The sequence below is a fragment of the Eriocheir sinensis genome, chromosome 47 (assembly GCF_024679095.1).
Source record: "Eriocheir sinensis breed Jianghai 21 chromosome 47, ASM2467909v1, whole genome shotgun sequence".
NCBI lineage: Eukaryota > Metazoa > Arthropoda > Malacostraca > Decapoda > Varunidae > Eriocheir > Eriocheir sinensis.
Genome location: NC_066555.1, coordinates 5,560,267 through 5,585,659, shown reverse-complemented (window position 1 = coordinate 5,585,659; position 25,393 = coordinate 5,560,267). Strand labels below are relative to the sequence as shown.

General features: G+C 42.3%; 1 protein-coding gene and 2 long non-coding RNA genes across 6 annotated transcripts in view; 2 read left to right on the top strand and 1 right to left on the bottom strand.

The window, feature by feature from the left end:
- The window catches only part of LOC126981295 (AT-rich interactive domain-containing protein 1B-like), an 88,032-nt gene extending 73,080 nt beyond the window's left edge, over nt 1-14,952 (top strand). Inside the window, exons 4-12 of one of the 3 annotated variants that reach the window (XM_050832215.1) lie at nt 3,032-3,160; nt 3,841-3,981; nt 4,729-4,804; nt 7,246-7,379; nt 9,725-10,017; nt 10,246-10,449; nt 10,837-10,963; nt 13,369-13,644; nt 14,319-14,952. In XM_050832215.1, coding sequence (XP_050688172.1) covers nt 3,032-3,160; nt 3,841-3,981; nt 4,729-4,804; nt 7,246-7,379; nt 9,725-10,017; nt 10,246-10,449; nt 10,837-10,963; nt 13,369-13,644; nt 14,319-14,458 — 1,520 coding nt within the window. In that variant the 3' untranslated portion in view covers nt 14,459-14,952. Of the gene's footprint in view, nt 1-3,031; nt 3,161-3,840; nt 3,982-4,728; nt 4,805-7,182; nt 7,380-9,724; nt 10,018-10,245; nt 10,450-10,836; nt 10,964-13,368; nt 13,645-14,318 lie in introns of all 3 variants that reach the window. The other 2 variants (XM_050832214.1, XM_050832213.1) reach the window with 2 other exon arrangements.
- Nucleotides 14,953-18,845: 3,893 nt separating this feature from the next.
- On the bottom strand, nt 18,846-22,476 carry LOC126981296 (uncharacterized). Its single transcript, XR_007733880.1, has 3 exons — nt 20,302-22,476; nt 20,202-20,251; nt 18,846-20,171 (listed from the first exon to the last, which is right to left on the bottom strand). It is a non-coding gene; the product is annotated as an uncharacterized LOC126981296 (long non-coding RNA).
- A 51-nt stretch (nt 22,477-22,527) lies between these two features.
- LOC126981294 (uncharacterized) lies at nt 22,528-25,160 on the top strand. 2 transcript variants are annotated; one of them, XR_007733879.1, is made up of 2 exons: nt 22,528-22,986; nt 23,157-25,160. It is a non-coding gene; the product is annotated as an uncharacterized LOC126981294 (long non-coding RNA). The 2 variants fall into 2 exon arrangements; XR_007733878.1 differs by having other exon boundaries at nt 23,072-25,160.
- Nucleotides 25,161-25,393: the final 233 nt, after the last annotated feature.

Here is a 25,393-nt window from a genome sequence, read left to right as displayed (position 1 = left end):
AGAAAGAAGAAAGAAAGCAGGAAAGAAAGAATAAGTAACGAAAGAAAAGAATGAAGAAATAAAGGAAGAAAGAAAGAAAAAAAAGAAAAAAGCAATGAGAGAGAAAAGAAAGAAAGAAGAAAAGAAAGAAAGAAAAGCAGTGAAGAACGAGGATAAGCAATGGAGAGAGAGAGAGAAACTTGGGTACGGTTCGAAAGCTTCATTTAATGGTTCGTTTGCTTTTATTAGTAATTTGCTATTATCCGGAGCTCTGAGGAGGAGGAGGAGGACGGGAAGAGGAGGAGGAGGAGGAGGAGGGGGAGGAGGGACACACGTTGACTTTCTCCTCTTCCTCCACCACCACCTCCTCCACCTCTTCCACCTCCTCCACCATCACCATTCTCATATCCACCACCACCACCACCACAATCACCACTTTTACCACCACGACCACCATCATTATCACCACCACCACCATCACCACCACCATCATAAACAACAACAACAACAACAACAACCAGGATCTACATCTCTCTCTCTCTCTCTCTCTCTCTCTCTCTCTCTCGGTTATTTTTCCAACTGTTCTTTTCTTTCTTCTCTCTATCTGTTCCATCTACTGCATCCCTTCTCTTTTGGTAACTGTTTTTTCTACCTCTTCAATATACTCTATCCTCTCTTTCCAACTTTTCTTTCTCTTCATTTTCCTTCTCTTAATAGTGCAACTTTTTTCCACCTCTCCGCTTCGCCTCTTCTTTCTCTGTTCTTTTTGCAGTTTTTTTTCTCTCTTCTCTTCTATCTGGTCCATCTCCTGCGTCCCGTAATAGCGAGGAAATCACACAAGGAAAATAAAAACAACGCAAGTCAATTTCGTTCTCGGTCTGGCTAAGCTGATAGAGTTTGGGAGAGAAAGTTTTCGATGATTTGCAGGACTTGTGACTAACTACTTACGACAGAGGAAAACACACTATAGTACGGTTTAGGTTATTATAGTTTTTTCCTCTCCAGTGAGGGGCTTCGTGGTGCAGTGGTTAGCACACTCGGCTCACAACCGAGAGAGCCCGGGTTCGATTCCCGGGCGGAGTGGAAAAAAATGGGCGGCTTCTCCGATACCCTACGCCCCTGTCCACCCAGCAGTGAATGGGTACCAGGTATTAATCGGGGGTTGTGTCCCGTCTCCTGGGGTCTGTTCCCTTCTCCTATAATTCCTTCCCCCTCCTGTCTCTCTCCGGCATATGACCACAGATGTTGCGCCGACTAAACGAAACTTTCCAACTTTTTCCTCTCCAGTGATACAAAAAAATATAGGCTGATACACGACTACTTGCTTTACCAGTTATAAGAAAAAAATACCTTAGTACAATTTAGATTATCATTCTTTTTTTCTCCTTCAGTGAAACGAAATAACTAGGCTAAGACACTGCTGCTAGCCTAACTAAACTAACCTAACTACTCTATCCACGTATATTTGGCAAGTGGTACAATTTAGGTTATCATTTTTTTCTCCTCCTTCAGATATACGAAAGAACCAAGCTATAACAAGACTCTTTACCTCCTATAGACTCCTTACTTTCTTATGTTCTTTTGTTCTTATATTCTAACTGTACTTTATCCACTTTCATTTGGCAACTTAGCTCCGCCCTTGACAGCCCAGCCTCCACCAATGAAATTCGACCTTTCCCATCATCCGCCAATCACACGCAGCCTGAGATGGAATAGGGGCGTGGCTTGCTTGTGGGCTGGCCAATGATATACATTTATTGGCGATGCGGGAGGGAGGGGGAGGAGCTTGTCTGCCTCGTTAGTTTGAACAGAGTATAAAGGCAAAGACGCGTTTTGTGAAGCGATTTAGAGCATGACTATACTTTTTGTTCCCCGGTGACACGAAACTACTACTGTGTCCCATTTCACCTGCGACTGTTATTACCTTGATATGATTAATGAGCAGACTATCCAAGCAGAACACCAACTACCTGATTCACCTTTGTGCTCGCCGTGACGAATGTGGGTTCTTTGTGTTCCTTTGATTCATAAACGTTAACTCGATGAACCAGTATCTCTTTCTCTCTCTCTATCTATTTGTCTGTTTTGCTATCTGTCTATCTGTTTAACTGCCTGTCTATCTAGTTATCTGTCTATTTTTCTATTTATCTCTCTCTATCTATTCATCTTTTCTCGATCTCTTTCATTCATTCATTCATTTTTTGTTTGTTTGTTTGTTTGTTTCATTATTTATTTATTTCTTCGATTCCTTCTTTGTTTCTTTCCTTCTTTTCGTTTTTCCCTCTTTCTTTCTTTCTTCCCTTCTTTCTTTTTCTTTCTTTCTTTCTTTCTTTCTTTTATTTCTCTCTTTCTTTCTTTATTTATTTATTTTATTTCTCTCTTCCTTTCTTTCTTTCATTTTTTCTTTAATATTTTCTCTTATTTTCTTTTTTCTTTCCTTTCTTCTTTTTCTTTCTTTCTTTCCTTCTTTCTTTCTTTCCTTCTTTCTTTCTTTCTTTCTTTCTTTCTTTCTTTCATTCTTTCTTTCTTTAGTTCTTTCTTTTCCCATTCTTTCTCTCTCTCTCTCTCCATATGATTTACGACCACAAGCTTCGTGTCAATATGGGAGACAATAAGCTGGTGTCTATATATTTTCAAGAGATCGTGAGAACCTTAACTCGCCCACCAACTCCTTTCCTTCCCTTCCCAGTCAACCACAGCCCTCAGGCGATAGACAGCTTGAGAAGGAGAGGAAGAGAGAGTGTGATAACCAGACAGGCAATCGCTTCTCTTTTCCCTCCTTCTCAGACTCAACATCAGCTAAGGCGAGATCTGATTTACGAGACCTTATTTTGCGTTGGCTATACTGCGAGTCCTTTCCTTCCCGCCGCTCTGCCAAACAGTTCCAATACTTATCTCTTCCTCTCATATGATAGCCGTAGCACTTGTGTCATCCACCCAGCATTCAAACCTCTGTAATAGAACGGGATTTGGTAACAGTGTATGCTATAGTTGACCACTGCCCGATATTGTGGATGGGGCCTTACGTTATCTCTCTCTCCTTCTTCCACAGCCCGTAAATGTTCCCGCTTCCAGTTCGAGTGCCACAGCGGGGAGTGCATCGCCATCTATAACGTATGTGACGGTATTCCACAGTGCAGGGACAACAGTGACGAGGATCCCAAGCTGGAGTGCCCCTCAGGTGAGTCTATATGTCACCACCTGCACCACCTACCCCTCACCTAATGCTGGACAAAGGCCTTAACTAATCTTCTGCATCTGGTAAAGGAAGAACATAAGATAACACCCACACACATGACGTAATTTGAAAACGGTCTAAAAGTTAACATACGCCAACGTCCCTCTTCTCCATCTTTCGTTCTTGTTCATGTTCTGATTCAGTGCTCAAAAGGAGTCTGGTACCTTTTTTTTGTGGGGCCAGATGTGTCTATATCTATACCTGGGTGCTTATTTATCTGTTTCACCCGTATGTATTAATGTTTGTCTCTCCTCTACCTGTCTGTTTTTTCTATAAGTTTACCTGTATATGACATGTTTTACCCTTGCTTGCCTCACTGTTTGCCTCAGCTTTCTATCTATAACCTGTACCTTGTTCTTTACTCACCTTACCTGTCTTCTTACCTGTATTTTCTCTTCGTCTAACCTGTCATTACTTTGTCTTTACTTACCTCAGTGTTTCCTTCAGCTACTTATTTATAACCTGTGCCTTATTCTCTTCTTACTTGCCTCCCTGTTCGTCTCAACCATCCATCTATAACCCATATATTTCTCTCTTACCCGTTGTCTCTGTGTGTTTCAGCTAAATATTATCCAGTACCCCCCCAACCCCCCTTGCGCCTAATGCCTTCCGTCTCCTTGCAGTGTCGACAGAAGGCGCGTCGTCAGTCAGTCGGCGTCTAGGGGAAGGCATAGACGCTGGTGGGCCTGTCCAGGGCGGCGGCGGCGGCGGCGGTGGCGGCGGCCCCTGGGACAACGGTGGACCTGCCAGGGACATGAGCCAGGGTGAGAAGGGTGAAGGGGGAGAGGGGTAGAAGGTGATAAAAGAGGAGGGGGTGAAGAAGGAAGGGAGAATAGGTGTTTGAAGGATGAGGAAGGGAGAGAGGGAGGAATTGAGAGAGAAAGGGAGTATATAGCGAAGGTAATTAATAAAAGAACAATGACGAAAGAGGAAAAGAAATAAAGGAAATGCCACAAGACACATGATATAATAAAGTTTAGATATACCAAGATGAAGGTGTTTCTTGACGAGGGAGACGAGCGAAAGAGAGGGAAGGAAGAGAAGGAAGGAAAGAAGGGAGGAAGGAAGGAAAAACGAGAGAACGGGAGGAAGAATAGAAGGATGGAAAGAAGAAAGAAAGAACAGGTTAGAGGAAGGAAAGAAAGGAAGGAAGAGAGGAAGGAACACACACCACACAATAAATACATAGGAATACATAGGAAGAACAGACACCAGGGAAAAAAATAGCTTGATAAAATAAACTAGAATAAAATAAAATAAAAATGGAATACAATAAAATAGAATAAAATTAAACAGAATGAAAAAGAATGATCGTTAAAAATTGATTTACCACGACTAAACTGTTTAAATCTCTCTCTCTCTCTCTCTACTCTCCGTCTCTTCTCTTGTACTTTCTCTCTCTTTTTATGCTTTCTATGCTTTCTTTATTGCTCATCTGGTCTGGGGTCTGTGTGGTCTGATTTTCTATGTAAATCTATCTATCTATGTAAATCTCTCTCTCTCTCCTGCAGGCATGTATGACGGCAGGATCTTCAGGAACCGGCCCACGATACTCGAAAATTACGGCGGGTATCAACAGAGCGGAAGGTAGGTGCCGAATTCTACTGGCGGGCCGAACACGTGACCTACCCAACGTTGCAAATTATCGTACTCATCGCATATCATTTTCGTTGTTGCTGAGCGATAACTATAACAACAAAGAACGAAAAACATCAATATCCAACAGTTTTAGCACTAACTCTGATTTTCTCACGTTACTTGTACGAGAGTTTGAGGCATAAAGATGATAGATACGATATGTGGTTAATACGATAATTTGCCAACGCTGCACCTACCTGGCTACCTTGTGTTTACCTGCTCATCTGTCTACCTGTCTATCTCTTTCTTATACTACCTTTTAATACACGTCTCCTACCTGTCTACCTTGTGTTTACCTGTCCCTACCTGTCTGGCTATCTACCTCTCTCTTCTTATACTCTGTTTCTGTTCTCATACTCTGTCTCCTAATCCTCTCTGTCTTCTAATATTCCGTCTATGTCTTTTGTTATGCTCTCTGTCTCTCTCTCTGTTCTTATTCTCTGTCTCTCTCTCTCTCTCTCTCTCTCTCTCTCTCTCTCTCTTTATCTTTCTTCGCTGTCTTTATAGCTTATTCTCCTAATTATGGATATTCTTATTATTGTTGTTACTTATATTTTCATAATTATAATCATTGTCATTGTCATCCTCCTTTCTCTTCCTCATCATCATCATCATTATCTTCTCTCTAATCATCATCGTTAACTTTCTCCTCCTTCCCCTCGTCATCCTCATCATCCTCTGCCTGTCTCTTTTTATTTTTATTTTTATTTTTGTCTCTCTTCATCCTCAAAATCCTCATCATCATTATCATCATCCTCTGCCTGTCTCTTTTTATTCTCTCTTTATTTTTTGTTTTCATTCTATCTCTTTCTTCTTGTACTTTGTCTCTCTTCATCCTCAAAATCCTCATCATCATTATCATCATCATTATCTACCTCGTGTCCTATTGTCCGCTGCCCAAAACACAAGCCATCGACAGGATCATGAATGGAGTCGTGCCAGAGGAGCAGCTTTTATCCTTATCCTGGCTGGCCTTCACTATCCCGGCGCGTGGAAGCAAAATAGTCAAAGAATGTTGGCAACGGTATCTCCTCCCACGCACACTACTCGATTTTCAGCTTTTTCTAGCGTTCCCTGAGTGACGCACGCCGGGTGTAATGCAGGGAAAAAGTGGGTCCAGGTTGTTGGTGTTATTGTTATTATCTCGTTTTAGAATCTGATGAGTCAATTCCTGTTTGCTACTTGTACGACAACAACAACTTTTATTTCTGCTTCTTTTTCTTCTTCTTCTTCTTTTTCTACTTCATTTTCCTTTTCTTCTTTTTCTTCTTCTTCTTCTTCTTCTTCTGCTTCTTCTTTTCTATTTGTTTTTCTTCTTCTTCTTCTTCTTCTTCTTTTATATTTGTTTTTCTTCTTCTTATTATTATTATTTTTCTCTTTCTTCTTTTCTTCTTCTTTTTATTCTTTTTCTACTTTTTTCTTGTTCTTGTTCTTGTTTTTGTTCTTGTTCTTTTTCTTCTTTTTCTTCTTTTTGTTCTTCTCTTTGTTCTTCTTCTTCTTCTACTACTACTACTACTACTACTACTACTACTACTACTACTGCTCATACTACTACACACATCTTCTCACATCACTCTTCTGCCTCTGATTTCCCAGTGTTGAAAATCCAAAACATACTTAAATAATGTCTTAAGTAGTCACAAATACACATCCCCTGCTATGTTCTTGGCAACCTGACCCACCCACCCCCAAGTTGTCAAAAGAGAAAACGAGGTATTGGGATAAACAAGGATATAACTACAAGTGTCTAATCACCATTCAACTTATTGCCTCTCCGCCCACTTAGTCGAGAATTGATGCTTAGTCTCAGTGAACTAGCCAATAGCCATTATGTGAGTCTCGCTTTGTGTATATGTTTCCTCATGTTTCTCCTCTTTCTCCCTCAGTGACTCAATTTTCCTCCATCACCTCTCCTCTCCGTTACAAGAAAAATCAGATGGCGTTGAACTGTGGAATTAGTTTTATATGTTTCTCGTTATGTGTCTCTCCGTTTCCTATACCTCTCCTCCTTCTTCCCCTGTGCCTTCATTTCCCTTCCTCACCCCTCTCAAGTGACCATCACATCTCCTCTCCGTTACAAGAAATATCAGATGGCTTTGAACTGTGGAATTAGTCTTATATGTGTCTCGCTATGTGTCTGTGTCCCCTCATGCTTCTCCTCCTTCTTCCCCTGTGCCTTCATTTCCCTTCCTCACCCCTCTCAAGCGACCATCACCTCTAATCTCCGTTAATAAATATCAGGGGATGGCTTTAGACTATAGAAATACCTTTATGTGAGTCTCCATTTGTGTCTGTGTGTCCTTATGTTCTTCCTCCTTCTTCCTCAGTGCCTCCATATCCCTCCCTCACCCCTCTCAACCGACCATCACCTCTCCTCTCCGTGACAGCAGCGCCGGCGGGATTGGCAGCGGCGGCAGGGCCCTGGAGGACGAGGGGGCGGGGTACGGGGGGCGGGGACGCGGCGCTCCCTCCTACTTCGACGCCAAGACCAGGCCGGCGTGGACTGGCGGACCCTACAACACAGGTGAGTGGGAGAGAGAGAGAGAGGGAGGGGGCGAGAGAATGAGAGAGGGAGAGGGGGGGCTGATGTGCAAGAAGGGAAGAAGAGAAAGAGATGCATGAGAGAGAAACATGATAGGAAGAAAAATGAAGAAAGGAGAGAAGAGAAGGAGGAACAGAAAGGAAGGAGATGAAAGAACGAAGAAAATAGGATGAGAAGTGGATGAGATATTTTTACTGGCATTATTTACTGATATTTTTCACTGGGACTTTTCACTGGGATTTTTTCACTGGGATTTTTTCACTGGGATTTTTTCACTGGGATTTTTTCACTGGGATTCTTTTTCACTGGGATTATTTTGCTGTTATTTTTTTTACTGGGATTTTTTTCACCGTTGGTCTTTTTCTGAGCTCCTCCTCGAGGCCGCTATTTCTCTTGCATACATTTAGGAAGCTCGGCAGCACATCGGCCTCCCTAGTGTGTTGTTGGGGCGTGGAGAGTTACTGGAGGCTCTTACACGATGTTGAGCCTCCGCAGTGGGCCATAAAGTGTGTGTGTGTGTGTGTGTGTGTGTGTGTGTGTGGAGGGGGGGGGGAGGTACAGTTTTTGCACCGAGATACGAGTTTTACATAGGAACAGGAGATTTGCATAGCTCTAAACACAGTAACCCAGGATGACGCTTAACACGCTGGACACCTCTTCTCACGTAATTGCTCCTTCGGCCACCTCTTCGGATTCTTTACAGGAGCAGCGAGTAGCGGGCTTTTATTATTATTGTTTCCTTTTTTGTGTGCCCTTGTGCTGTCTCCTTTGCTGTAAAAAAATGCTTGTGTTGTTCTGTGCTTTAAGTGGTGGTGCAGCCCTGCCGGGTAGCGCAGCATCGTTCAACTGCAGCGGCTCCCAGACAACCTTACATGATGGCCCCATTTGGAATTCACGAAACGCTTATACGCTCCTCTTATTTTTGGAATCTGAAAATATCTTCAAGTCCAGCAGAGCCAGTTGGGCTTATAAAAATTAGTCCACTATGAATACAGATTTCTCGCCGAATCTTTAGCGGTCTTGCAAGCTCGACATCTCACCGATTTTAGGTTTGATAATAGGATGAGGTCGTTTCGTCAAGGCTTATAATCATTAGCATTACTGGATGAAAGATTTGTTTTTTTTTTATTTTTTTTTTAGATTATTAGTTGGATTTTTAGGGGGGTGGGATTTTTTAACTGTGATTTTTTTCTTGGATATTTCTACGGTTTTCTTTTTACTTGGATTTTTCACTAGGGTAATAGGATGAGGACATTTCGTCAAGGCCTCTAATCATTAGCTTTACTGGATGAGACTCCTCCGGTTCTGCGAGTACCAGCTGTCCTCAGGGAAACTTATGAGGGAACCAGCTGCTACTAGACGGCTCGATTAGTCTTCCGTTCCTTTACCCAGTTACTAAATGGCTCGATTAGTCTTCCGTCCCTTTACCCAGTTACTAAATGGCTCGATTAGTCTTCCGTCCCTTTACCCAGCTACTAAATGGCTCGATTAGTCTTCCGTTCCTTTACCCAGTTACTAAATGGCTCGATTAGTCTTCCGTCCCTTTACCCAGCTACTAAATGGCTCGATTAGTCTTCCGTCCCTTTACCCAGTTACTAAATGGCTCGATTAGTCTTCCGTCCCTTTACCCAGTTACTAAATGGCTCGATTAGTCTTCCGTCCCTTTACCCAGTTACTAAATGGCTCGATTAGTCTTCCGTCCCTTTACCCAGCTACTAAATGGCTCGATTAGTCTTCCGTCCCTTTACCCAGCTACTAAATGGCTCGATTAGTCTTCCATCCCTTTACCCAGCTACTAAATGGCTCGATTAGTCTTCCGTCCCTTTACCCAGCTACTAAATGGCTCGATTAGTCTTCCATCCCTTTACCCAGCTCTGATAATCGGTTTGCTCATCAGCACTGCTACGGACCAGCTACTCACTACAGTTTCAACACAGCCGCATGAAAACAGCTTTAAAAGTGCGTTCACACGTGTTTTTGAACATGTGTTGGCAATACTTCAGCCAATATGTTCCATTACATGACACTAGAATTGAAATGGCGGATTTATCCAAGCATGTTAACAACTGTCTTCCATTACATGTCACAAGAATTGAAATGGCAGATGTATCCAAGCACGTTAGCAACTGTCTTGTCAGCGTTTGGTGGCTGGGTTAAAGCAGCGAAAATTAGAACATAAGAATATAAGGAAACTGCATGAGGACGGTAGGCCCAGACAAGGCAACTCCCGTAAACATAGCACCCTCTAACCCCACTATCCATGAACGTATCTAACCTGAATGGGTGCTCACAACAATACTGCAATGCCTGTCCTCTCATTGGTGCAGGCGAAGGCGGTGCAAGAGGCGGAGGGGGCGGAGGAGGCGGCAGCGGGGGTGACTACTTGGGGAACCCCGAGATGCGTCCTCCCTTCCGCTACCCCGACTACGGCCCGCCCCGCTACCCCGCCCAGCCCCAGCCCCGCCTGCCCCAACAGCCCCAGCAACCCCTCCAGCAGCAGTACCTCCAGCCCTCACCGCACCAGCAGCAGCCCCTCCAGCAGCAGCAGCAGCCCCCGCCACCCCCGCCCCAGCCCCAGCAGCAGCAACAGCAACTCCTGGCGTCACAGATGAACAGCAATGTGAGTGTGTGTGTGTGTGTGTGTGTGTGTGTGTGTGTGTGTGTGTGTACTGAGTGGAGGGAATAAGATTAATTTTGTGTTTTAAGTGTAAGGGAGATTTACGCCTGATTTTTAACCATCGTGTTGACATTAAAACAGAAAAGCTAAATTAGTGTAAACCATAAACAATAACCATTCACTAATTCCTTCTCTTCCTCCTCCTCCTCCTCTCCTCCCTCCCCTCCTCAGCCGGTGTGGATGGACCGGCCGGGGGGGTACGCACCTCAGGGGGGGCTGGTGAGCGCGCCTAAGGACCTCCACGAGCAAATGCAGGACCTCCACCATCACCACGTCCCACTCCAGCAGCAGGGCCAGGAGTACCCGCAGCAGCTGGCCGGCGGCGCCCCCCAGCAGGAGATGACTCAGCTGGGCGGCGGCCTCAGGAACACCGAGGTATGACGAGCAATAGACAGCCCTGAAAATTGCTGGTTCAGTGTAGCGGCCTCTGGCGAGTACTTTTATTGTTAACCGGCCAGACACTAGATAGATTATGCGCCAAGATTATAATTATGTACACTAAGATAAAAAAAAAAAAGCAATAGATAATGATAAAAAAAAGGATACATCCGTAATAAAAGATGAATAAGTAGATAAATAAATGAACCATAATTGAATAGTACTTAAGCAATAAGCGAAAAAATGAATGAATAAATTAATAGATAGACAGACAGGTAAATGTATGTATAATAAATGATACACAAAGGTACCTGTGCATTGGCTTTCAGGACCTGTGATTCCCTCCTGCCCTCTGAGTCTGACTAGGTCCCTTTTCCCTTCCAGATGGGCATGGGCGGCGGGGGCAACGGCAGGGGACAACAAGGGGGCGGCGGCGTACCCAGGGGCTCATCAGGGGCCTCGTCCTCCTCCCTCGCCTCCTCCCCCGTGCCACCCTCCACCCAGCCCCAAGGTAAGAGGCTGTGATTGTTGTTGTTGTTTTTGGGTCAAAGTTGATAGAAAGATATAACTCCCACCTACAGTAACGTTTAACTATAGCAACCTATGAAGATAACTTAAGCCTTATAGCAGGACGTGATGTGGTAATGAGAATTAAGTTTCCATGCAAAAAAAGTTCCAAGTTATCTGTTTGTTTGTTTATCGAGAGTATAAGATGTTTAATTCACTTCCCGTCTGTCTGTCCTCCATTTCACTACCCGTCTGGCTGTCCTCCATTTCACTACCCGTCTGCCTGTCCTCCATTCATACAGCCTTCTATAATTATTATCTCGCCCTCTTTCTGCCTTCTCTCTCATCGCTTCACTCTCTTTCTCTTCCTCGGCGTCTCAGGTGTTTGGGGGCTCCTGAAGAGGCGGCTTAAAGGCTCCCCACGCCTCGCTCTCTACCTCCTTCGCCTCTATAACAATAATAAAAATGACAATGATAAAAGGAAACTGAAAAAAGAAGTCATAGTCAACAATAGTCACAAGAATAGTAAGAATCACGTTGTATGTTTCCACGTACAACGAAATGTCTCAGATGATGTTTTTGACTACGCGGTTTTGTAGCGGTTTCAATATAAGCTAGAGTTCTCGTTTTGAGCTTCGAGACGTAGCAGTATCATGGTATTTTAGTCTAACCTGACATTTTTGAACACGCGACTTTGCAAAGGCTTCAACTTCAGCTACCCTAGAGTTCTTGTTTTGAGCCTGGAGCCGCAGTAGTATAATAGCATTCTAATCTTACGTGACATTTTTGAACACGCGACTTTGCAAAGCCTTCAACTTCAGCTACCCTAGAGTTCTTGTTTTGAGCCTGGAGCCGTAGTAGTACCATGGTGTTTTAATTTTACATGACATTTTTGAACACGCGACTTTGCAGAGCCTTCAACTTCATCTACCCTAGAGTTCTTGTTTTGAGCCCAGAGCCGCAGTAGTATAATAGCATTCTAATCTTACGTGACATTTTTTAACACGCGACTTTGCAGAGCCTTCAACTTCATCTACCCTAGAGTTCTTGTTTTGAGCCTGGAGACGCAGTAGTATAATAGCATTCTAATCTTACGTGACATTTTTGAACACGCGACTTTGCACAGCCATCAACTTCAGCTACCCTAGAGTTCTTGTTTTGAGCCTGGAGCCGTAGTATCATGGTGTTTTAATTTTACGTGATATTTTTGAACACGTGACTTTGCAGAGCCTTCAACTTCAGCTACCCTAGAGTTCTTGTTTTGAGCCCAGAGCCGTAGCAGTATCAAGGTATTCTAGTCTTACATGATATTCTTGAACAACCGACTTTGCAAAGGCTTCAACTTCATCTACCCTAGAGTTCTTGTATTGAGCCAGAACCGTAGCAGTATCAAGGTATTCTAATATTACATGAAACGGTGATGAATAATAAGGGAATTCTGATGAGTCACTTCACGCATCCAAAAACGCCAATTGCACCTTCGTGAGTTAGTTAATGGACGAAATGCATGTCCCCGAACCATAATCTGAGGAGCTGAACGGTAAAAAAAATATGTCTAAACTAACGGTGTTGAAGCCTTGTCGAATTATCACTAGGCTCATAAAACTACCCATGGAAATACGTATCCACAATTACAACTTCTACCAAAGCCTCACCAAATATGAAAGAGTAACCCTCCAAAAAATATATTTCTAAACGGTGCGAAAGCCTTGTCGAATCATCACTTGACTCATAAAACTACCCATGGAAATACATATCCACAAAAACAACCTCTACCAGTCTCACCAAATATGAAAGAGTAACCCCCTAAAATATATATAATTCTAAACTAATTGAGCGGAAGTCTCGTCGAATCATCACTTGACTCATAAAACTACCCATGGAAATACCTATCCACAATTACAACCTCTGCCAAAGCCTCACCAAATATTAAAGAGTAACCCCCTCAAAAAAAATATTTCTAAACTAATGATGCGGAAGCCTTGTCGAATCATCACTAGACTCATAAAACTACCCATGGAAATACATATCCACAATAACAACCTCTACCAAAGCCTCACCAAATATGAAAGAGTGCCCCCCCCAAAAATATATATTTCTAAACGGTGCGAAAGCCTTGTCGAATTATTACTAGACTCATAAAACTGCCCATGGAAATACGTATCCACAATAACATCCTCTACCAAAGCCTCACCAAGTATGAAAGTGGAACCCCCCAAAAAAATATATTTCTAAACTAATGGAACGGAAGCCTTGTCGAATTATCACTAGACTCATAAAACTGTCCACTGAACATACCCACAACAATAACCTCTACCAAAGCCTCACCAAATATGAAAGCGTAACCCCCCCCCCAAAAAAAATATATAGGTTGAGAATTCGAACCTTATCACCAACCACTTATTCCAGGAGGCGGACAAAACACCACCACCACTAACACCACCACCAACAACAACAATGGTGGAGGTGGTAGCGGTTCGGGTGGTGACGGCAAAGCTACAGACGGCGCTGGAGGGTCTGGCGCTGAAGGAGGCAAGAAGAGCGAAGTGGTCTCCTCCCAGCAGCATCTGGTGAAGGCCGCCCACGCCTCGCTGGCTCGGCTGGAGGTTAACCTGGAGGAGCTGGAGGTCGGGGCGAGAGAGCAGGACGCGCAGGCCTCAGGGGCGGTGCTGGCGCTGGCGATGGGTAGGTGTGGGGAGGGGGAGTGGGAAGGGGAGAGGGAAGAACGGGGGGGGGTAAAAGGACTGGGGTAAGGGAAGGGGTTGTTGAAGGAATGGGATGGGAATGGAGTAAGGGTGAGTGTGGAGAGGTGGAAGGGGCGAGAAGAAGGGATGACAAGGCTTTCATAGGAGTTCGGGGCATTTCCAGGAGTAGTTTTATGGCCCTTGTGGTAGGTTAACCATTCTTCTGTGCCGTGAACCTAAAGAAACACTCATTAGAATCCGATTGATCCCTTCTTTGACCTTTAGAAATACCTGATGTGAGAACCGAAAGTGTCTTAAAATACCCACCTAAGAGAAGGGAGTTAGGGGAAGGGAGGCGAGCAATGTTGCTAGATTGTCGTACTAAGCCTCCTAAGTTTGCCAATTTCCCACCAAAAACTGCCTCCTGGACCCCAATAACTGCCTTCATATATAATTATCGTTAAAATGGTTGATTATTGGTGTTTTTTGGCAATAGCTATGGCTCAGAAACCGGTCCATTCGGGGTCACTTACCATAAATAACAGAACTCCATCCCCAGTCCTTTAAATTTCACATGGCACTTCTACCCAAAAATTCCACCTCCGTGAGTGAAGCAACGCGCCTCCGGATGTATGCTCCCCATTAGTTAGTACTAACACCCTTATGTGCTTCCAGGTGTGTGCATCACGGCCCTGCTGGTGGTGCTGGTCGGGTGTCGCCTCCGGGAGGTGAAGCGACGCCTCAGACGACACAGGGGGCCGCGCTCCCCCTACGCCCACGACGCCGACTACCTGGTCAACGGCATGTACCTGTAGGGGCACGAGGGCCAGGGGGAGGAGGAGCAGGAGCGGCAGCAGGAGGAGGAGGAGGAGGAGGAGGAGGGCGAGGACGAGGAGGAGGAGGAGGAGTACGTGGTTAATGATGGGGATGTGGAAGAGGAGGAGGAGGAGGTAGAGATGATTGTGAAGAGATATATTGAAACGGAATGTTAGAGGAAGAGAAAAAAAAGGAGGAGGTAATAAGGCAGAAGGAGGAGGAGGAGGAGGAGGAGGAGGAGGTGGATGTGGAAGATTATGAGAATTGGTGGAGGAGGAGGAGGAGGAGGAGGAAGAAATGGTTGTGAAGAGATATACTGAGACGGAGTGTTAGAGGAAGAGGAAGAAGAGGAAGAGGCAGTAAAGCAGGAGGAGGAGGAGGAGGAGAAAGAGAATGAGATGGTGATGGAGGAAGAGAAGAGAGAAGTGTGTGTGTGTGTGTGTGTGTGTGTGTGTGTGTGTGTGTGTGTGTGTGTGTGTGTGTGTGTGTGTGTGTGTTAAGTACTTACATAAATAGTCTTACAGCTGCTGTGTCATTGTGTTACTACTAATAATAAAAAAAATAGTAAATATCTAGCGTTTGAAAAAGAACGGAGGAAGAGAGAGAAGAAAGAGAGACGAGAACAAGACAAAGAACAGTACTTTTGGCACCGTCGGGATATACGCACTGGCCAATGATCGGTACACAGACGTCATATATACTTTTTTTAAACGTCATATTAGCATTTATTAACAGTTATGTGGCTAATTTGATTTTTTGTAACTCCATATTTGGGTTGGAATTAGTTTGAAGGGTTGGATTTTCACATTTAATTAATTTTCTTTATGGCGCCGGTAAGTTTTCTTGGTGGGGCCTGGTATTCGACCCCAACTCGTTTAGGCGCAGGCAAGGGTTTATAGTGGCGCCATCTTGCTTGGCTCATACTGTCCCCCGGAGGTCATCTTCAATCCTCAGTCGTAAAAAGCGATAAAAATAATCAGCAAAACCAATCAACCACGCCTTGAGAAACGGGTCAGAAAAAGACAAATAAGCCACATAATTGTTACTAAAGACTAATAAGACGTATAAAAAATATCAAGCTATACTCAATATATTTATACTTAACGTGAATATCAAGTGAAATGGTTCTAAAATGCATGTGTGGAAGACATTTTACAAAGAAATAGGCAATGAGTTCTATACATAACGTGCTTAGAGAGTAAAATGCCTCTTATATATGAAAGACGCAGTAAAATAAATTATGTTCAAGGGTTTTTATATGTTAGCACGATGCAATGTGATTCAATTATCAAACTGGGAAGGGATCTAGTCTTTTGTTGTTTTGCTCGATGATTTTGGTTATATTCTTCTTAGTCTGTCAGTCAAGTGTTGAGTTTCATTGTTGAGGGCAGCACTGTACCTTTATCAGTCCTTCTGTCTGACGCAAGTGACTTAAAACACCAGACGGAGATGGATGATAAGTGCTTAGAGGGATTTGAAATAACCTTGTCTTCTTCATTTCAAGCCAGAACTGTTACTTTACTCATTGTTTCCATCTGAAAGTATTTAAAGACAAAGCTAAATGATTTTCTTTTTATATTTCAATTTGTTTACCTGGTTATCAAGCTTTTTTACCTGACCTCGAAACATATTATAACGCAAACGGTTTCTTCTAGCGATAATTGCTTTTCTGTAACTTAAATATGTCTATCAGCGTTCCTGTTTCATCCAAAAACTAAACAGAGAAAAAAAACGTATCAAAACACCTACGAGAAAATAAAATAACACCAGAGTCAGAAAACCTTGAACATAATTAAACAACGTAATGAATGAAAACATGTGAACAGGTAAATACAGAGTGACAGAACTTATAATTAATTCAGTGACAGAGCACGTGACTAAGTTCGTGACCCAGTGACTTATTTCGTGACCCGGTGACTAATTTCGTGACCCGGTGTAAAGGAAAGCATCGTGGGCGAGGGTTAAGGGAGGCAGAATAAGGTGTATAACATGTATAATATCGTATGCATTCACTGGACAGCATTAGTGTAGTATTGCCTTGTTATTTCTCCATAATTAAGCTCAGTGGAAGTGTATATGTATCCCCTCTGACATCTATACTATGCAGAATACATATTGTTGTCACCATGTTTATCTATACAAGGATGTGGCCAAGATTGATTGTTTTTTGGTATGTACTCTTTGGAGGTCTTTCCACAGCAATTCGTCTATACTTTCATCTTCCATGAGTCTAAGGCTGTTATAAGACACTTTCGGTTCTCACATCAACTATTTATAAAGGTCAAAGAGGGCATCAATCTGGTTCCAATGAGTGTTTCTCTATTTTCATGGTACAGAAGAAAGGTCAAACTACCACCAGGGTCATAAAACTACTCCTGGAAATGCCCCAAACTCCTAGGAAAGCCTCGTCAAAAAGGTGAACTTGGGCGCCGAAATGTTTTAAAATACGGCCCTAACGCCCGAACTCTTAAATTAAACGTCTCGGCACCTCTGTACGCGTGTTTGAAAAGCCTCTCGTAGAAGTTCCTGGGGTTGCCATGAAGTGTTTTGTGACCCGCAGCGTTGCCAGATTATCATACTCCTAGCATCGTATTTTTCAGCTTCTGGACCCACAACTAATGCGAGAAAATAGAAACACATCAGTAATTAACCATTTCGACGATAACTATTAATGAATCTAGATATTGGAGTGAAGGAGACAGTTTTTGGGTCGGAAATCGGTAAATGTAATAGGCTGAGGACGACAATCTGGCAACGCTGGACCCGAGTGTTAGTTTTACCCGACTTCTGCACTTTGAACGGGACAATTAGCCATGAAGACCCGGTTAATCTTCTCTGTGGCCTTGGGAAATGGTCGTAATGGTAGCCAGAGACGTTTAAGAATATGGACCTTGTTTATCGTGGCCTGTTATGGGATCGCAGAGAAAGTTCTACCCGGCTTCTGCACCACGAACGGGATAATCAGCCATGAAGACCCGGTTAATCTTCTCTGTGGCCTTGGGAAATGGGCGTAATGGTAGCCAGAGACGTTTAAGAATATGGACCTTGTTTATCGTGGCCTGTTATGGGATCGCAGAGAAAGTTCTACCCGACTTCTGCACTTTGAACGGGACAATTAGCCATGAAGACCCGGTTAATCTTCTCTGTGGCCTTGGGAAATGGTCGTAATGGTAGCCAGAGACGTTTAAGAATATGGACCTTGCTTCTCGTGGCCTGTTTTGGGATCCCAGAGATAGTTCTACCCGGCTTCTGCACCACGAACGGGATAATCAGCCATGAAGACCTGGTTAATCTGCTCTGTGGCCTTGGGAAATGGTCGTAATGGTAGCCAGAGACGTTTAAAAAAATGGACCTTGGAATTCCACACATGTTTTCTTCAGTTATCCTTTAAAATTCTTTCCTTGTATGTCCCCTTAGCCCCCCCTCCCTGCCTCCATCCTTCATTTTCTTCCACTCGAGAACGTATGTGAAAGAAGAACCTCAATCTCATGTGTGTCTCAGTGATGGATAATAACGATATTAATGGGGAGAGATTTCCGTCGGAACCTATTGTATCTGTGTCTTTAAAAACGGAAAACATATAGTATAGCAACATCTACTCGTCAGTGTGAGCAGTTAGATGTGAGAAAGCAACAACTCCCTTTCATGTCTCCCCTTGTAGCGCTGTTTTAGTGTCTGGATGGACGTAATATGCACTTTTTTGGACGACGTTGCACCTAGATGATCACCACCACCGCTGCCCCGAAGGTTAGACGTGCAGGCCGCGTCGCGCACTTTAGACCAGTCACCCCGAGCACGAGCCCCGTAGTCAAGGTTTTCTATGAACGAAGAGCGAACGCGGGAGTCTAGAATTTTGACCTTTATTTATGTTATGTGATGTGTTAGGTATTAGATAACTTGTGGCTTAGAAGATCAAATGGCATTATAGATCATTCCGTTATTTATTCCACCAAGGAGGCGATGTATGGTGTAGTAGTGCATGCAATATTTTTTTCTCACTGGCAGCCACACAATTTTTTCTTTCTCAGCCGCTTAAGTGTCTCACCATAGCTCATAAAAACGAAGACTACCTAGAAGAGCTCATTGTGTCTGTCTGGTGGCTTATTTAACTGTTACAATAGAGCAGTTTCAGATTAGAGCCTAAACTTAAGGGGATGCGAACTTTGAACCAGTCAGTATGTGACCAGTGTTGCCATTCTAGCGAGAGCTACAGCTGGAGATTTTGGGTCATGATCTAGCGGGGAGAATTATTGCTATCTAACGGCTAGCGGAAAATCTGGCGGGTTTAAAACACTCCCTGGTGAATTTCTGGAGATTATGTCAGATATATATATATATATATATATATATATATATATATATATATATATATATATATATATATATATATATATACAAATATTTTATTTAATCTCAAGATATTTTACTGGCAAAAATGCAGAAAATAATAGACCGGCACTTGGCAATACTGCCCCTTCCCTCCCTCGTCCCTTCTTTCTGTGTTTTGACTTGTACAAGACGCGTCATGAGTATTCACCTTTGCCTAGTCGCCTTCCTAAGTTCATACTCAGTAGGCCTACACTTCAGTTTACCGCCCTCTGTGCTTACACTCATCATTTTCATTTGCTTGATATTCGTCATTTAGTGAAACTATTCATTATTCCTTAGCCACAATGCACTCAAAAGTTTAGAGAAGAGTGGCTCAGTGGTCCAGACTTGAAAAATTGGCTAACTGAAAAAAAAAAGAATGTGCAGAGCGCAGCACGTTGCCTTTGTACCTAGCGGTACTGATAATGTTTCAAGGTGGCAACACTGCGTCAGCCAATGTTACGATAAGCTCAGTGCAGTGAGAGTATGTATGTCAGTCAGTGCCTCCTGCCGTGTGTTGGATCATTCTCACGGAGTTTGGACCTACGGAATAAAGGTCAGTGATGGCAGTCGTCTGTAAGGTCAAGAAAACAATTGGGAAGTTGGTGGTGATGTGTAATAGCCGAGTAATGGAGGAAAATGCGAAGGGGAGGTTGGCAGCTGGGGGGTTCGAGTTTTCCGCCGAATTGGTTTGAGGGGAAAAAATGAGTGTTTGGTGTGTTATGAAGTGTTGCTGTCTGGTAGGTGTTGTCTGTGTTGCTTATTGCTTTGTTTTGTGTGGCCTTGGGTTGATTCATGTTAGCAAGGCTGCACGTGTTTCTCCATATACCGTGATTTAAGATAATGTTCAAATCTAACGTATTCTTGTAAATTTGTCAATCCATATTTCTGTTCTTTGCATCGCTTTTTGTTCTGGTCGGTGTGTCCTTGGCTTGATTTTAAGAGTTGATTGAAAAGTACGTGTTTCACCATTTACCGTGATTTAAGATAATGTTTAAATCTTGCGTATTCTTGTAAATTTGTCAATCCATATTTCTGTTCTTTGCATTGCTTCTTATTCTGGTCAGTGTGTCCTTGGCTTGATTTTAAGAGTTGATTAGAAAATACGTGTTTCTCCGGGGAATAGGTCAAGTGTAGCCTATTGTCAATCCATATTTCTGTTCTTTGCATTGCTTCTTATTCTGATCAGTGTGTCCTTGGCTTGATTTTAAGAGTTGATTATAAAGTACGTGTTTCTCCGGGGAATAGGTCACGTTTAGCCTACTTTGGCACAGCCCGAAGCGTGTCACACGTATTTATCGTAAACAGACTTAATAAATCTAACGTGGCCTAACTTGACCTAACCTAACCTGATCAAGCGTAACCTAACCTAACCTGATCAAACCTTACCTAACCTAACCTAACTTAACGTAACCTAACCTAACCTGATCAAACGTAACCTAACCTAACCTAACTTAACGTAACCTAACCTAACCTAACCTGATCAAACGTAACCTAACCTAACCTAACTTAACGTAACGGACAATTTACAGTTTCACCCAACCAACGATTTTCTCACGTGGTTTATGTGTTTCTGGTGATAGATGTAGTGAATTCCACGATTTTGTACCTCATTTCCGTCGCAAATGTCTACTTTTCGAGTTATGCCGCTTTTCAAGTTATGCCTGTCTTAACCTGGTAGCAGCGGGAATCATGTTTCTTAATGGTACCTCTAAGCGAGAAAAATTAGAAAAAATCATCACTCACACAAAACATTTCATAATATATATCAAGGCATTTGTGATCAGTTTATGCATCATCAATTTTGGGGGGTTTATATCATGGCACAAATTTGGCCCGTCGCTGCTACCGGGTTAATCACGCGCGAGATGGTCACCATAAATTCATTGCTAACCTTTTCCACCTGTTGATGTTCTGAATCTAGCATATTCCTTTTAACTTTCAACCTTAGATTTGTGGTAATGTTTCGGCGTGCTTAGGAGATTAATAATGAAGATAACTAACACATTAAAAAAAACTCATATAAATAAAGATCAAGCAGCGGGGTGGGCTGGGCGTCGATAAAAAGTAGTATTCTTGGCTTCAGAATGCTAGTTATTTTTTTTTTCGTTTCTTTGTGGCATTGGACATACTCACATAACGTACAGAACATACATAATTATTTACTGAAGTTCAGCCTAGCTCGCCATACCGACATGTTTTGATAATCCTGAAAATATTGAAATTAAAAGCCTAGTTTGATAATTATACTTCAGGGAAAAAAGACAGAGGTAAAATTATAGGACTGTCAGAAAGAAATTAGAAGGGAAATTTGTGGAAAAGAAACGAAGGAAGGAAGAAAGGAAAATGAAGGTGAAACAAAGGTAGAAAAAAAAGTTATATGAATCATTAGTTCGTTATATCGCTATACCTTTTAATCATTATACTGAACATACCGAAAGAATGGGAATAGAAACGAAGGAAGGAAGAAAGGAAAATGAGGAAAAAAAGTTATATAGATCATTATAGTTCGTTATATCATTATACCTTAATCATTATACTGAACATACCAGAAGAATGGTCTGACCGTGATGATGATGCAGAAGAAAAGAATTATAACAAACCCAGTTCATCGTGCCGTCATATCTTACTAATGATTATAGCCTAGCATAGTCGTGATTATGCAAAAAATCATTATAGGTTGAGAAAGGTATAGTTTTATGTAGTTTAATAATGCGCGATAATTGGACTTACTTAACGAAAAGTCTAGTCATTCTATTATTAATTCTGAAAATACTGAAAGGGAAACCTAGCAATTTTTTATTTTTATTTGTTACAGCAAAGGAGACGGCTCAAGGGCAACAAAAAGAGTGTAGAGAAAAAAGCCCGCTACTCACCGCTCCCATAATGGACAAAAATAAAGAGTGGCCAGAAGAGAGGTCAATTTCGGGTGGAGAGAAAGTCAAGTCATAGGCAGGAGGAAATACAGACGAAGGAAGGCTGTTGCAGAGTGTACCAGTGTAAGGGATGAAAGAGTGGTGATAATGAAAAAACAAATAAAAAATAAAAAGATGATAGGTTAAAGTAAAAGTATAGTTTTATGTAATGTAATGTTAGTGATATTGGACGTATTCAACGAAAAGCCTAGACACGTTAGGAGAAAGCTTCGTTTAGTAGTAGTTTAAATTTACTTAGAATTACACTTAACAAAACGGTATCTTTAGAAAACACTAAAAATTTCATTGATTGGTGTTACTGGACTCTAAAAAATAACCTACCTATCGTATGTAGAAATTAGTATATTATTATTATTATTATTATTATTATTATTATTATTATTATTATTAGTGAAGGGAAGATAGTGTGGTACCCCCCTTCCTCCTCCCCCTCCCCTTCATTTCCTCCCTTACCCCCTCCCATTTCCTCCTCTCTACCCTTCCCCCTTCCTCCTTCCCCTACTTACCCCCTTCCTTCACCCCTTCCTTACCCCTTCCGATACCCCTTCTCCCCTCCCTCCCAGTGCTCCCTCTCTCCCCCTCACCCACTTCCCCTCCTCATCCCCCCCTCTTTAATCACCCTCCCTCTTCTCTCTCTCTCTCTCTCCCCGCTAAACTGTTCACGTGGGAGACATTTCGCAAACATTATCACCACTGTGCATTGCTGTTTTATTCCGGTTGTTGTAAACTGTCCGCTGGAAAGGGGGGGGTATGACAGGAAGTAAGTCTCGTGTGTGTGTGTGTGTGTGTGTGTGTGTGTGTGTGTGTGTGTGTGTGAAGGGAAAAGGGATAAGTTTAAATAGACAGACGGAAAAAAGACTCGCAGCTAAATGAAATGATGGAAGTGGTAGAAAGTAATAGAGAAGGGAAACTGAATGGAGAAGAAACGACGGAAGGAAGAAATGAAGGAATAGGAGGGAAAAAGGAAGATAGAAGGTAAGAGAGAGGAGGAGGAATAGGAAAGTGGAGCAGACTGAAATGATGGAAGTGGTAGATAGAAAGAAGGGAAAATGTGTGAAGGAAGGAAGGAAGGAAAAAGGGAACAAAGGAAGGTAGAAAGCGAGAAAGAAAAGGGAATAGGAAAATGGGGAAAAAGGAAATGATGGAAGTGGTAGACATAAATAAGAAAGGAAAATGGAAGCAGAAGAAGCAAAGGAAGGGAGGAATATGTGGATGAAACGAAGGTAGAAATTGAGAGCGAAATTAGTGAAGAAAATGCGTGTAGAAGAAGCGAAGGAAGGAGGGAATAATTATGTGAATGAAACGAAGGTAGAAAGTGAAAGCGAAATTAGTGAAGAAAATGCGTGTAGAAGAAGCGAAGGAAGGAGGGAACAATTATGTGAATGAAGCGAAGGTAGAAAGTGAAAGCGAAATTAGTGAAGAAAATGCGTGTAGAAGAAGCGAAGGAAGGAGGGAATAATTATGTGGATGAAACGAAGGTAGAAAGTGAGAGCGAGATTAGTGAAGTATTAGGAGAAAAGAAAGTGATAACGAGTGTAGATAAAGATATGTTATTAGGCAGGGATTTAGTAATTATGTGTGGCTCCTTCTCTTCGCCGGAATTAATTAGTGGTAGGATGAATTTGCTATTAGATTCGATTCCGCAGAAAGTAAAATGAATAGGAGAAAGCAGATGCCTCGTTCAAGAATGCATCAACAAGAACTCTATAGCAACAGCAACAACAAAAGCAGCAAGCGATGTTTATGTGTATATACGAGGGTATTAAGAGAGAAAAAAAAAGCGTTAGTGTCAGCGAAATAAGTTTTAAAGGCAAAAAGAACGTTTGTCGATATCCGTGAAAGAAAATATTTTAGACTTTAAAGTATATTGCTTTTTTTTTTACTTTGTTCACTCAAGAAATTGTTCAAATGCAGCAATGAATCGTGTATGTGTCTGTTATTACAGCTTTTTTTTTTTTTTTTTTTTTTTTTTTAAGGATTATTTAGCAGTGGTTCCCAACCTTTGCTATGCTCCACAGCTCCGGGAAATATTTGATTAAAGCTCGCACGCCCTACAAAAGTATTACCACCTTTGATGATGAAGTCCAATTTTTAGCTATTGGAACACAAATTGAACCACATATGATACTGCGGGTGAACAAATTGAACTTCAAAGAATAAGCTTTTAACTCACTGCAGAAAATGAAGTCATGAATGAAGCAATTAGATCATTTCATTCAGAAAAAAATAACAGTAAAATCGATCCACACATCCCACTCTTTAACGCACCCCTGATATTGCGACCCCCCCCCCCCCCCCTCGGTTGGGAACTCCTGTTATCAAGCAAAGAAAAAAAAAAGAACAACTGACTTCTTCATACCATCCCCATATTATACCAATTTCAATGCAGTTTTTTTTCCCCCTATGCATGTGTTATAATTTACATAGTAGTTTACCCGTTGTTCCCTTTGTTACGACATTGTATACTATTAAGATGTTACGAAAGTGTTAGGTATATTACGATGTTTCAGTGCCCCCCCCCTCCCGTTAGTGTTACCCTGTGGTGTTCCCCTGTGTTAGTTCATTCATCATCTTCCCGTGTGTGTGTGTGTGTGTGTGTGTGTGTGTGTGTGTGTGTGTGTGTGTTTATAATTAGTGCCTTGTAAGAAGTGTTGATTGATGGATTGAACTTGATTTGGTTGATTTTTTGGTTGCTCACGAGGAAGGATAACTACTACTACTACTACTACTACTACTACTACTACTACTATTACTACTACTACTACTATTAGCTAATTTCCTTTCTCTACCTCATTTCTCTCCATTTACTTCCTGTTCTTTACCTGTATTTACCTCTTATTGTATCATTTCTAACCTGTTTACCAATCTTGTATCCTTCCTTACCAGCGAACATCCCCTTAGGCACGAATTGGCCAAGATATAACTGTATGATGTTAAGCATGTATACTGCAGAGACATATAAAAATGAATTAGTCTACCTTAAAAAGACATCCATTTTCACGCTTCCTTCCACTCCAAGAAAACGTGAGGGGTCTTGAGGGGGCAACACCACCACCACCACAGAGACCAGCCATGGATGATTCTGTAGCAACACGCCTATGTATTTGTAAACTGATTTCCTCTTGCTTTTGTCGTGATTTAAGCTGTGGTTGGTTTACGCTTAGTAGTATGTAACCTCCCTTTTGTTTTAACGTTGTCTATGGAGATGTGTGTAAGGCAGGGAGGGGATAGTAGACAAGAATGAAAGAAAGAAGGAAAGGAAGGTAGGCAGGCAGGTAGGGAGGTCTCAGAGAAGGTGATGATTTCTAGCATTAGTTGTGTAGTATCTGGTTTACTTGAACCCGCCGTGTACATACTGTGACATAGCATTAAATAAAGTGATACGGAGGAACTGTGAGTTGTGTTTTTGTTTGCTATTATAAATTATGCCAATGCTTATGTAAGGATGAAAATGAGAAGTGAAGGAAGTGAAGGAAAACAGTGTAGTTTGTGTCCCACTCTTCCTGTTGTTCTCTTCCACCTCTCCTCTTAGTGGATTGTTAGTGTGTGGAGTGAGTAAATGAGTGGAAGAGTGGTTAGATAGTTGAGTGAGGGAGTAAATGGTTATAAGAGAGTGAGTGTTACTGTTTG